Genomic DNA, 13,731 nt, shown 5'->3' with positions numbered 1-13,731 from the left:
ATGACCCTATTACTAAGCTCTCATTGACAAATAGATGATATATACCAAGGCAACGAAGATTCCAGGTTCAGAGTCCACAGAACCCCAACCCTCACACAGACAGCCTAAATTTTGCATAAATACTGCAGATGTATCCATTTTCATCGCAACTCTGCAACAAATGCTTGCTGCAACATCTCAGAAAGATATTTTTATATAGATTTATCCATAATCAAGCTTGTCTGATTGTGTTTGACAGCGTTAAAATCAGGGACAGTGTGCTATCTTTCTTGTGGCAGAAACTGCAAATAATGGCTGCAACACTGATATGATGATATGTTGATCCCTTAAATTCTTAGAAGTGCAAACACAGTATTCAGAAAGCTGCAGTATCATGATACTCCAACATATAAGCCTAATGCAATAAGTGGAACCAGTCACTTTCCTTTACATTTTCATATACCCTGAGAGAACAAGAGTAAACAAAGGAGCCCGAGACGAAGATGAATAAAAGTAATTTTCTATTTTCTTTTTCTCCCTTCGAGTTCAAACACACAAGCGCAACAAAAACACAGTGCATAAATGGGGTCATGCTGCATTCTGCGGTGTGTTGTGTTGCATAAACCCAAATCATCAAGCAAGCTAGCTATCAACATCTGAAGAGATACATACAGTACGCAGTAATAGGCTGAGTCATCTAAATAACTCTTCAGCAGGGTGCAAGCTACAGAGAAAAGATAAAGTGATGGAAGGCACCCGGTTTGTAAATGTGTTTTTCTGTATAAATACAACCTCAAAACCGAGCATGCTGAATATAAAAATAATGCAGTCATCATTTAATCATGGAAACATGCATTCGCTCTCTAAGTTTATTCTTGGTGTTAACTTTCAAAGAACCTACATCGTATATTTTTATGATTTGTAGGTTTCATTTTATGTATGTTATGCACCGTAATTTTATTTGTTATTTGCTATTTGCTATTCATAATCTACACCCAAAGTAATTTGGATTAGTCAAATATTTAACACCAGATGGAATTGGCATGATAATGTGGAAGGCTTGAAATGATAAACTGACATCAACTTATCTATATTCTGCAGTTGCTGTTGGCTCTGTTGAAGATTATAATGGCATTCAGCTCATTGTTTTAGTTTTACAATTAGACATTTTGATTCAGTCTCACAGCTCTCCTGTACTCTGATTTAAAAAAAAAAACTCACTGTGGAAACTTTGCCAAGAACAAGCAACAAACAGGCAAAGTAAGCAACTAGCTGGAGGAGAATATGGAGCATTTATCAAATGAGGTGCTAGCCATTTTTATCTGTGACAAATTTATTTGCATTATGCGAAGTTAGTCTTTTATTATTGAAATTCTGGGTGTGTAACCATAAATGTTTTGAAATGAAATCAAATCTGAACTGAATGTATGGTTTGATTTAGATAAATGAAACCTTTTGAGTTTCTACACCTTTAGAAAATTTCGGACCAACATCCGTCAGCAGCTGTGCTGGTTGATGAGATTTGTACCTCAGTTTTGTTATGCAATGTTTGTTGACAGCCGCCTGTTGAATATGAAAAATTAACACTGCCTTCTAAAGAAATCTCCAAAAAATGGAACTAATGATCTGAAAGATATAGATGTAACTAGGGTCTGTTCCATTCCTCTGTCAGGGTCTTTAGAGAAGTATGTTTCTTAAAACTGCCAAAAAAGCTCCATTATTCAGAGAAAAATTGGTTTTGTGGGAAGAAAATGAATACTGGTGTGTATGGGTCATTAGTGAGCTTTAGACTAGAGAGAGGCTGAATGGAGCCATTTTATCAGGCAGAATACAGAATCCATCAGGCCTCTTTGAGCCAAAGAAGAAAAGATATCTCAAGTGAGCACATTGGACTAACCACGAATGAGCATGAAATCAAGGTAAGTGGAGATATCTAGGCCAAGAGGCTATGCTTGTTAGCTAAGAGTATTATACTTTGACTTTGGAAACACAAAAGGGAGATAAGCTATTTAACAGGTCCTACGTAAACGAAAGATGAATGAACATGGTGGGTGCACATAGGCCAAAATTAATGGGATCTGATTTTAGACACATTTTATATAGCTATAGTGTGGAAACTCAATCTGAATGTTTAGTTTTAGCTATCAGTGGCATATTCAGGGGGCTTTGATGGTCGACATTTAGACCATTATTATTGTTATAATACATTATTCTAAAACAAATTTACAATAAATATATAAATACATAAAAATAAGAGTGTGTAGAATTCGAAGACCACCATGTTTAAAGGTTTTTTCTCCTCTAAGAGGCTGAACTAAGAAAGGCATAATAGAAAGTGAAAAGTGAAGTGAGACCGATGTCAGTACATTTACGATTTTACAGTCGTACAGAACTTCAGATGGACATCATCTTTCACTTAGAGATCCATTTACAGGTGCAAAAGTAAAAAGTCCGTGAGACTTTTTATTTCTTGACTTCCTTTTCCATTGCACTAAAACAACACCATCACTGTCATTTTCGTCTCTGTTATGCACACTCTGTGCTCGCATCATCTGTGTCTACATGGCTCCATGCTGTAAATAGCATAATGGTAGAAAAGTCTCTTCCATATATCTTGAAAGCATGACAAAAAGAACCAGTCAGTAGTTAAGGCTGAGCCTTTGATCACATTTTCTCTGTATTTCAGAAAGACACAAAGGAAGAATAATTGGCAGAAAAACAGAAAAAAAGACTTGTCAATGTCACTTCTAACACTTCTTAAAAAAAAACCCACAAACAAAAAACTGGCCTGAGCACTATTGGGTGGCATTGAGGAGATAACAGCTATATCATTTGAAAATGTGTATGGCAAAAATCTGATGTATATATGATTTATGTCTCCATATTTTACCTACTTTACCTGGGTGTTATTTTATGAGTCAGACCAACAACCATTACAAGCGAAAATAATATTGTAATAATTGTTCTCTGGACCAAAATGTCCCTTATACCCTGATACTATGTATCGACACCAAATTTTAAACTACAGTCACGGTGCTTTCAGACAGCCTGGAGGCATAAGCTATATTTAATTCCAGTAGAGGTTGAAAGGAAGCTCTTTTAAAGAACCTTCTTTAGCCATTTCAGTTTGACTGGTTAGCACACAATGAGATTGTACTGATTTATACGTGAAAAAGGCTTGTTTATTCCCACTGGAAAGCTATTTTCTTGACATGTTGAGCACAGCAAAGTTGTCATTCTTAACGTAGTATAAATGTATTTATTTTTTTGAAATGCGCTCTTATCTAGAGAAAGATATTCACTCTTTGCGAGCATTACATAAAGACAAGTGCCCCCTTTACTGCATGCAGATCTCAACAGGTGAATGCTAACTGGAGGCGCCTTCTGTTTCCCCTAAGGGCTGACATGCTTTTAGGCAAACCATGTAGCAGCACAAACTGTGTGAACAACCACTGTGTGGAAAGGCAGCTGAATTTCTCATCAGTGCATAGGCCAGATCCCATGAGCCCTATGATCTAATCTAGTAAATAGATCTATCAGGAACAAAGAACCAACTTTTAACAATATTATGAACTGTAGCTGTGCCAAAGTAATCATTACAAGCCGTAGATTTAAAGTCTAATTTCCTAGTGTCTTAGTCAGCTTTTTTAAATGAAAGACTAAAAGGGGGCATCCTCGTTGCCCCCTTTTCCATTGCTTTAATTGAAATAAAATGACAGTTTCAGCCACTAACCCTCTAGTGATTAAACCTTTAGATGAACCACTTCATTGAAGCCCCTTCTTCCCATTTCCCTGCTGACAATCTGAAAGCTAATGACTCTGGAGCAGCTACACCAAGCAAATGATCCAGCAGTGCCCCCATGAGAGACTTCGTGGGATTACAATATACTTACATGATATTGAAACTATGAAAAAGGTTTTGATTGTTGTAGTATCTTTTGCACAGGTGACTGTGTTATGAAAAATGCCTCAACTACATGAAGAGTAGTGAGAATTACTTCTGCAGGAAAAATTGCATCAAAGCAATTGAGAGAAAAACTAAATTAGTGTGTTTCCTTGGACACAGTCACTTTTTGAGTATAGTCCACAAATTCTCTCTCTCACACACAAATGACTTTTGGAATTTTAAAATGTTTATTAAAAAAATAGAAAAATTGTATTTAAAAAAAAAAAAAAAAAAAAAAAAAAAAAAAAAAAAAAAAAGTCAGTTGTTTACACAATACAACCAGCCATTAAATGTACAGGAAGGAATGAGCTGGGGGGAGATTTGGTTCATGTAACAACCTAGATTATCGTTTAAACATATTGCTAAAAAGCTGCACTGGGGGGGAGGAGAGAAAAAAAAAAAAAAAAAAAGCTGACAGCATCATGTGTCCATCAGTTTGGTACACGGCATGTTACAATAATCTGACTTTCGAAACACGAGACTTTAAGTGATTTTTACTCTTGCCTCAGCCAAAAGTCTTGTAACAATAAATCTCTGGTTTGCCAAGAACAAGTCGCTATGTAAACTTTAGCTGTGAAACTGTCTTTGAAATACTGACTTTAAAGATGGCAGAGGAAAACCTCTGGAAAAAATACAAGGCCCTCTTGCACAAATCAACTATTCTTATCAATTTAGGGGGAAAAAAAAAAAAACAAAACCCACACACACCTCACGCACATGCTGCTCATGCTAACAATCACTGACTGCGATCGGAGTCTGCTCTCAGAGCTTACATCTACAAGCTGTATGGCAAAAATAAAAGTCCAACAGTTTTGTTGCCACTGACAAAACACAAAAGGCTCTGACTATGTAACGGAGGAGGGTCAGATTTGGTCATTTAGAAAGGCAGTTACATTGTTGCTTTAACAGAATCAAAAAAGATATAAGGCAAGAAAACAAGCACTTTGCTGGTAATAAATAGCACCAACTTTTCTTGAACTAACAAGATATAACACTGCTAAAAAGGTGCATTTCCCCAACACAGCCCATCAAGAGGAAATACTAATGAAGAAAGCAAAAACAAACCCCCAAATTAAGTGATATGTTTAAAATGAGAACCAGTGGTGGGAGGAGCTATATTTGGACAGTTGGGAAAATTTCAAGTGATCATAAATCAATGGTAAATGACAATAGTTATGTGTTGGCATCATGGGATTTTTGGCACATTTCTCACATTACACCATAGCTCCCTCTTGTGTTGGAAAGCTGTAAACAGACAGTCCTAGGCCCTCAAATCCTATTGCACAGATCAATGTAGGTTAATATAAAAAGCAACCTTATAGTGGCGAGAACTCCCTTATTTAAAAAAAAAAAAAAAAAAAGTGGAATAAATTAAAAACTGGTCAATATTGCACAGAAATGCAACAGACATAATATAAGGTGGCAATGTTTACAGTACAGAACAAAACAGAGGTGCTAATGTGTGTGGGGGGAGGAGACATTAGTGAGGGGAAAAGTTTTTAAAACACAACAACCACCCAATTTAAAAAAAAAAGGGAAGCAGACAACGGATGATGCCCAACACACACACAAAACACTTCGTACATTCAAACAAGTCATCACAGTTTGAGCACTTGCGATAAGGTCCATTTTTGTGCCGTCACACCAAAAACACTGTCAGCGTTGAGCTGCATAGGTAGAAAGGTAGTGCTTTGATCCAGAGTACAAGTTGTAGTAATAGCCCTAGCTGTAGGGGCTCTTCATGAAGAGTTCAGCTAATAGGGTGTTGCATTCACAAGATCAAATGAGCCCCCAAACCTGATGAGATGGGCCCCGACAAGAGTCAAAAGTTCAAGAGATGCCAGGCTCGATGAACCAGTTCAGTAAAATGGCACACGATGTTCAAAAAGGTCCGAGTTCCATGGAAACTCTACTTGACTTGAGCTGCTCAATAAACTAGGAAGTAACACTGATGAGAAGGTGAAGTCTGGAAAATCCTCAATCAAGTCTGTGCTGGTGTGCGTCACATTGAGAGAGGGGCTTCTGACTTCAGACAGATGTAACAAAATGAGTTCAGTCATGGATTTAAATTCAGTTTTCGGACAGGAAGTGTGTGGCATAGTAAACTGACTTGGGAATGCTAGCACGATAAGGTGCATTTTTGACAGCCTCCCATATCAAGATTTCAAAAAAAGAAAAGTATCATCACATGATCACTTTGATGGTTGTAGAGAGGCCTTCAGAAACCAGTTGGGACAAATACTGTAGGTGTATTCTTTCATCTGATTTGGTTCAAGGCAGGAAAATTGTCCTTCTTTTTGCGTCGACAGGTGTTACGGCCGTACTGCTGCTGGTTCCTGAAACCCGATGTAGCGTTATGAACTTGGGGAACAAATCTGCGCTGAGGACTGAAGTTAACGTGACTTTGGCCTTGGAGGTTACTGCACTGATTGTGCTTGAAGACAAGTTTGGGATGCTCCAGTGAACCGTGGGAATTGGATCCCATGGCATAAGAGCGGCTTTGCAGTCCTCCTACCTGAGGGTGGTGAAGTTGTTGTTGGTGGTGGTGGTGACTTAGGAGAGGGCTGGTAGAGTTCATGTATTGTGAGATTTGAGGGGTTTGTGGTGCGACTTGTGGCGAATGACGGTGCACAACGCCGATGGAAGGAGGAGTCTCGTGGTAGAAGCGGCAATCGGAGAGATGGGGGATGGCTATGTTTTCTGGGAGGGACATCTGGATCTGAAAAATTGTGGGGAAAAAAAGAAAAAGATTGAATTTGGGATTCTTTTAAAGCATTAAAGGGCATTTGGAAAAAAAAAAAAATTGGACTTTGCCTTTTGAAATATAAATGTCAGTATGAAGAAACAGACCGACCTGATGCATTGTGTGAATAAAGCCTGCTGGATGCGCAGTCCTCAGGTTAGTAGTCATCTGAAACATTGACTGGAAGGTCAGGGGATGGAATTGGACAGTAGTATTGGTGCCGTGAGGGGATTCAGATTCCTAGGAATGTCCATATACAAGTTAAGAAAGCCAGACTGACAAGAGAAAAACCTTAAACATTTGGACTATGATCAAGTTGTGATGGAACATTATAGCTGCTTTGTCTATGTGCTTTATCTTTACATATTTTGAATTGCCACCTTGTGTGCCAAAGTGGTTGTCAAATAATTTGGTAAAATGAAGAAAAGAATATTTGCCCTTACTATGTCACTTCCCGAAGAGGAAGAAGAGGAGAGCGAGCAAGCAGAGGATGACGACAAACGGTGATGGGGGCTGTTAACGAAAACTGGAGATGGTGACGGGGAGTCGGCACTGAGCGGGGAGGATGAGTCTCTTTGATCTCCACCCAGCATCAGCCTGGCCAGATCCTGTTCACAAGCCTCAACATCTAGGACCAAACAGATTACGGTTAGACTGCATTGGGTATATTTGACACATTTTCCTCTTTTCAGCAACATCAGTTATTGAAACTGAACTCCAGTTCATGTTACGCGAAGCAGGCACTAACCAGAAGTTGAAGACAACATTCTGTGGTTTCCTAGCTTGGCATACTGCTTGGCACCCCACTTCTGGATTGTCCAGTCCCTGTATTTCAGGACCTCTTGGCTGACTATGATGAGTCTTCCCAGAGTACTGCAACATAGAGAAAGTAAAATATGACTACTTAGAGAAACACTGTAAAGATTAAACTCATAAGGAAAGGTTACACTTTCCTTATGATTAGGAGGGGGTGGGTTGGCACAAACCTGTCACAGTCTTTGTTAGGGTATGCACGTGAAAGTGGAGAAACACTATGGTTTAGTACCATGTAGGCAAAGTCAAAAACCTGCTTGACTTGCAGAACCCCATATGAACTTCTGCCCACGTCGTTGCCTGTGAAGATCACAGACACACACGCACACACTCGATTAGTTGAGCATTACAAGACGGACTCTGACAGCATGACACATTTTGGCGTTCATATATCAAATGTTTTGGGATGTACAGCAATCATTTGCCTCCTCTGCACAACTTTTATTGTTACTGAACCCACAGGTGATTATACTGAAGCTCTTTAACATTTTTATTTCCCTTCACTTTGGATTGCCCTTCCAGCAGCCAATAAATACCTGTGTTTTTTTGCTTTTGCAGTAATGTCTTGTACAAATTCTATACACATTTGAACATTTTCTTTATTTTAGTCTGACCTGGTTGGACTGGATCTTCTATGCAGAGCAATGATGGTCTGTTTCCATTCTCCATTTCTTTGAGCATTTCCTCCTTGCACAGGTAGGCTCCTCCATTTTTCACTCTGATGGCGGTCTTAATGTAGTCGAAATCACGGCCGTACAGTGCAAAAAATTCAATCAGCAGGATGCCCAGGTTAATGTTGGGACGGCTCGTGTCTATCCGAGGGTGTAGCTGATTAGCAGGACATAAAGAACTTATTACCTTTGCTGTGTAACACGTTACATTTTAACAACTTTTTGGTCAACTTTTACAAAATGTTTTTATTTTAAATAAACCAGAGTGTAGTTATTATCAACTCTGGAACTAATCACTTTGCTGATGAGCATCACTGTGTACCTGCAGGAAGCTGATGGCCATTAGTATAAGACTGTATGAGCTAATGCCTCCAGTGAAGACTTCATTCAATTCTCTCTGCAACAGGAACTGCTTCAAAACGAAGATTAAGGGTGGCAGAACGGGGTACTTCTACAAGAAAAAAAATAAAAATAAAACAAATTAGCAGAAAAACAAAACGATCATTTACACAAACTCATTTTTTTAAAAAGGGAAAAAAGTCCGTCGTTAAAGGCTTACTTTAAGGTAGCTTTTGATGAACTGTGCTGCTTTGACTGCAGTCTCTACATTAAAGCTGATGTCCACTCTGACCTGTGTTTCACAGTCTGTAAGCTTGATGATTGGCACCTAAGGAAATGTCAAGAATTAGTTCACAATTTGGCAATGCCAAAATTAAAAAGCCAGGATTCTCTCTCGACTTACTGTAGCTTTGTCAAGGAGTTTGATGGGATGTGAGCCGGACACATTGTGTTTTTTCAAGGCTTGCTCCAGTTCTTGCAGTGGAGGACGGTCCCACTTTCCGAACACCACCAGGTCAATGTCACTAAGGACGCAGCAGAATGAAAGCAACACAATTTCAAACGGTTTCTTTACACGTCTCTCAGACACACACCAAATGGTAAAAATAAATAAAAAAAAAAAAAAATAATAGCTACAACAAGACAAAAGAGAAGTTACTGTAACCATGTTCTAGTCATAAAACTTCAATCTTATCTGCACAACAAAAAGGCTTTTGACTACATAACATATGTACAAATAATAAAGAAAGCAGCAGTGATCTCTGCCTGTTGGTTTGTGTACACATGTTAGAAAGACAGTTTTATTTCATAACCAATATTTAATTGTTCAGGCAGTTTAATTTTCATTGCTGAGCGAGTATTATGTGAATCCAATGAAAACAACCATTGCACAAAACAGATGCTGTATGTACTCACTCCAAAAATCACTTCATTTGCTAATGCGATACAATGTTTCCAAATAAGGCTGCTGAATATTTTAAACTCCTGCATATTTGCTGAAATGTCACTCCCCCTCAACACTCTTCATTTCTGTAACTCAACTCTCAGGACAAGACCTTGAGAAATACAATGCATACATAAAAAACTATAATAAACAGCATCTAGTTCAGTGTAAATTCTAGCAGAATGAACACTGAATGCAGTGTGGCATTTTAATACTGACAAAAAAAAAATGGTGCTCCTACTTCCTAAAAAGCAGCGCATTTTACAAGTAGCCCGTGTAAGGTGAGAGTGTACGGCAACGGTAATGCAACAAATGTTACCTTGTTGGAAGATAAACTCCAGTGCTGAAGCTGCCAAATATCTCCACCTGCAGAGGACAACATAGGTTTGGTTTCAAGAGCCATAAGCATATCTGAGGTATTTGCTAGCTTGACCTTGATTTTGAGCTGACAATGTGGAACCTTAAAAAATAAAATAAAGACTTCAGTGTAGTTACAATTAAGGCCATACATGGCTGTTTTTCCCTTTATACACCACCACAGTGGGTTATTAAAAATAAAAAAGTAATTTTTGTTTAGTTTATTTATTTCAAGTGCTGAACTTAATTGGTAGCTGGTCATTGAATGTGAACATCATTAAACTGACAAACCAAAATCAACACATCAGAGAGATGGCAAAAAGTTTAGAAGAGGCCGAATCGACAGTCAAGCACGTCATTCAAAAAGAAAGACCAGCGCAGGCTGGGGATGACAGAGTTTGATGGTTAAGATAAAAAAATAAAATAAAAAAAACAACTTCACAACATCTGAGTCCTCTCGAGGAGGCAAGTCTATCAACTGACAAGGTCAACAATCAAGAGAGACCTTCATGAATACAGAGGGTATGGAACAAGGCTCAAATCATACACTCGATAACATGGCAAAATTAGACTTGACCAGACAATATCTAAAGAAAAAAAAAAAAAAAGGCTGCTCACTTCAGGAAAAATTAATTCACGATTAACTTGTATAGAAAGATAGGAAGAGAAAAGTACCGTATGCAGAAGGGCAAACTGAAGCATAACACATCAGCTCACAAGCATGGTGGAAGCATCATCATGGCACCAGCATGTATGGCTGCCAATGGAACTGTCACTAGTGTTTACGGATGATTTAACTGCTGACAGAAGTAGCAGAAGTTCCCGTTTAGCAAGCTGTTATTTATAATTTTGGAGAAAAAAAAAAAAAAAAAAAAAAAAAAAAAAAAGATTTGCAAACTAAATTTGACCTTGCAATCTTTGTGTGTAGTTTTAAGCCATTTGGATAAATAAATATTCATTACTTAGCAGGTGTCTCTGAGTGTGCAACAATACAGTCTGGACACAGCTTGCCATCCAAGCCTGCTAGCATTAGGTGACAACTTTGTGCTCTACCATTCTGCAAATATGGCCAATTCTTGACTTAGTAAAAACAATAAAACTCAGTAAAAAAGTAAAGGCCAAGCCAGCTGCACTGCTATGTGGGGCAGCACATCCAAGAAGGTTTAACTCCAGTCTTACTTGAGCAGAACTCTAATATTTCTGAGTCTTTTACATAGCACTGATTCGCAGATATCTGTATCTGTGCTGCATCCACAGTTTATGTATCCAGCTTGTTGACCAGGCTTTCTACTGTTCTACATACAGTGTATGGTCAAAATACACTAATTTTATGTATTAGTCAAGATGTGCAATAAAACTATTGCCTCTGTAAATGTCTGGTTTCTAGAAAAGAAAAAAATAAAATAAAATCACCACCAGGGATAGGAGGAGTAACACAGAATGATCTTCAGAGAAAAGAAAGGAAAAGAATCCAATTCACAGTGAGGCCCAGTGGGATTTCTGTGGGCCAGGATTAGTTCAAAATGTTTATAATGTGAACCCCACCCCCTCAAAAAAAAGAGCCATTTGTTACAGAGTGCACTCTGTTGGCAGTATACAACGGAAAATAATTTACTAATGTTACTTTGGGAATGCAGGCAATATGAATGAATGATTACATCTGGCCAAGTCTGTTTGGACATATAGCGTAAACGATGCTGCTGACTGCCTTCTGCATAAAGCAGGACACACAAATGTAGTAAAGTGCCAAACGTAATGACTGCTGAAACCATGAAAATCATAGGCCTGATTTATGCAGGGCATCACAAACAAAAACAAGCTGCATAATTATAACCATAAAAAAAATAAAATAAAATTACTGAATACACCAACAGCAAAGAAAAAAGAAATTGGATTCTCATAAAGTTAAGTGCAGGGCAAAAAGATGCCCTTTGTGACCAAGGCAGTAAAAAACGCTTGATTGGGGTCATCACTGTATTTCCTCAGGCTTACAAGTACCTACGTTTGAAATATCCCTTCTGTTCTAGCATGTGTCCGAACATTTGGATGCCAGACAAAGAGTGGGAGTAAAGGTTAGTTTTTTCCAAATATATCTGACTCGTGTGTTCAGTGTTACTCTGGAAGCAGGGAGGAGTACTCCTGAATTTAACAAGAATCTAACATCAGCTTGTCTCTTGATTAACTTTAAGAAGCTACTCTGATACTCATAAGTCAACATACTTGGCTTATGAGAGGGTTGGCAGCACATCACAAAAACAAAAGTATGTAAAACTGAGCATCCAAACCCCCACCCCATAGTTACCTGTCCAAAAGGTGTGCACAGGTAAACATCTATGCTGGTGACACTCACCTGTACTGTGGGCCACAAATCTTTGATAATCCCCTCTATTCTGTTCACTACATCCCTTCTCATTGACTCTTCTTCTGGTTTTGGTGACATGAAGCTGAAGAAGTCCATAATCTCTTCGTGAAGACTAAAAAGACGGAAATAAAGTGTAAACCAGAAGCACATCTATGGTGAAACACTGCATTTGGATAAAAGAAAAGTTTGTCCATACCCCCTCCTCCCTCCTTTTCCTTACCCATTGATGCCCTGGCTGTAGCGCCTGGTTTTCCACGGGCTACAATCAGAGTCTGGATGATGTCCATTGGAGTCGAAGCACAGGAGGGGGTTGATGCCGTGGAAAGTGTTGGCCCTGTTCAGGTGCTTCCTGCGGCTGGATGAATGTGTCTGATAGTGGTGCTTGTTCCCATGCTGATTTCTTATCCCAGGGGGGGTGTGGTCGGTAGATTGTGGCATGCTGCGCCAGTGTTGCTGAACAGTGTGAAAAGGGGTTAGAGGGTATTGCTGTCGGAGACTGTTCTCCTTCAACTCCTGCTTGCCGTAGTGCAAGAACTGGTTAGCCTCTTCTGTAACGCTCAAATTGTCGATGTGCAGGCAGGAACCAGAGGGCGAGGAACTCTCGGCCTCCGAGTCCAAAGAGGAGGAGGACGGCGACAACGAGCCCTTCCTCCGGACACTTCCCCTCTCCCCGCTGCCGTCTCGCTTCGACAGGTTCCCCAACACTACCATCGGTGGCGGTGCTACATTTCTGCAATACTCACCGCGTGAGTCCGTGGAGTTTGCGCTCTGCGCTGCAAAGTTACGTTGGTGTTGAAGGCGGCTGTCGATACCGGAGCCTGCTCCGAATTCCTGAGGGGTTCGCCAAATGTGCATCCACAGGGTACTGGCAGGTACCTTCTGCTCCGGCTGGATCCAAGCGGTCCTGGGATCCATTGGACTCAGAGTTTAACGGGAACCCCTCTTCTCTTCTTAAAATGGCAAGCAATGTAACAAATGAAACACACTGCAGTCAAGCAAACTAATAAATCCTACCGCGCTTATTCACTTATTATCCTCTCAGGGTTTCATGTCCGGAAACGGGTTTGGTTTTCCAAGCGGCTTCGCTAACTCCACTACCCTAGTAAAACAGCAATATGGCGCACCCAGTAGCATTCAGCATCTACGCATGTCTGAGGGATTTAAATCTTTGAACACACCCCTCAGCCCCGAGAGAGCGGTAAAGCTAACAATATACAAGCCTCACAGAACGGAAGCTGGTCCCTTGAAATTTTACTAAATTTAATTATTTTATTTTGACGCACTAAAAGTAAATGAAAAAGAAAGAAAATAATATGAGCTAATTATTATTTTCATTATTATTATTATTTCCAGTTAAGGCGTTCTTTCTGTTGTTGCTATTCTTAGATTTGGCACAAAGCATGCTTTTGTTTCTATTAAAATATTTCCCACTATCAACGACTAAAATAGTTTTGATTTATAAAACTTCTACGATTATCTGCTCCTATCATAACAAATTGTATGGAGGTTAAAAAAAGAAGTCCTAATTCGTATGAGCTTGAACGTTATGATGAATGTAGCTATCGAGCGATTGTAGAT

At 39.2% G+C, this 13,731-nt stretch overlaps 1 protein-coding gene across 1 annotated transcript; it reads right to left on the bottom strand.

Moving 5' to 3' along the window:
- Positions 1–5,271: 5,271 nt before the first annotated feature.
- On the bottom strand, positions 5,272–13,290 carry LOC101472871 (terminal nucleotidyltransferase 4B). Its single transcript, XM_004565119.5, has 12 exons — positions 12,374–13,290; positions 12,142–12,265; positions 9,754–9,800; positions 8,895–9,015; positions 8,712–8,819; positions 8,475–8,603; positions 8,096–8,309; positions 7,655–7,781; positions 7,417–7,541; positions 7,112–7,296; positions 6,780–6,908; positions 5,272–6,644 (listed from the first exon to the last, which is right to left on the bottom strand). Exons 1-12 carry the CDS (start codon positions 13,066–13,068, stop codon positions 6,183–6,185), a joined length of 2,466 nt encoding a protein of 821 aa, XP_004565176.3. The 5' UTR covers positions 13,069–13,290; the 3' UTR covers positions 5,272–6,182.
- Positions 13,291–13,731: the final 441 nt, after the last annotated feature.

This window comes from Maylandia zebra, linkage group LG11 (genome assembly GCF_041146795.1).
Source record: "Maylandia zebra isolate NMK-2024a linkage group LG11, Mzebra_GT3a, whole genome shotgun sequence".
NCBI lineage: Eukaryota > Metazoa > Chordata > Actinopteri > Cichliformes > Cichlidae > Maylandia > Maylandia zebra.
The sequence above is the reverse complement of the archived record's forward strand: the minus strand, read 5'-3'. Positions and strand labels throughout refer to the sequence as shown.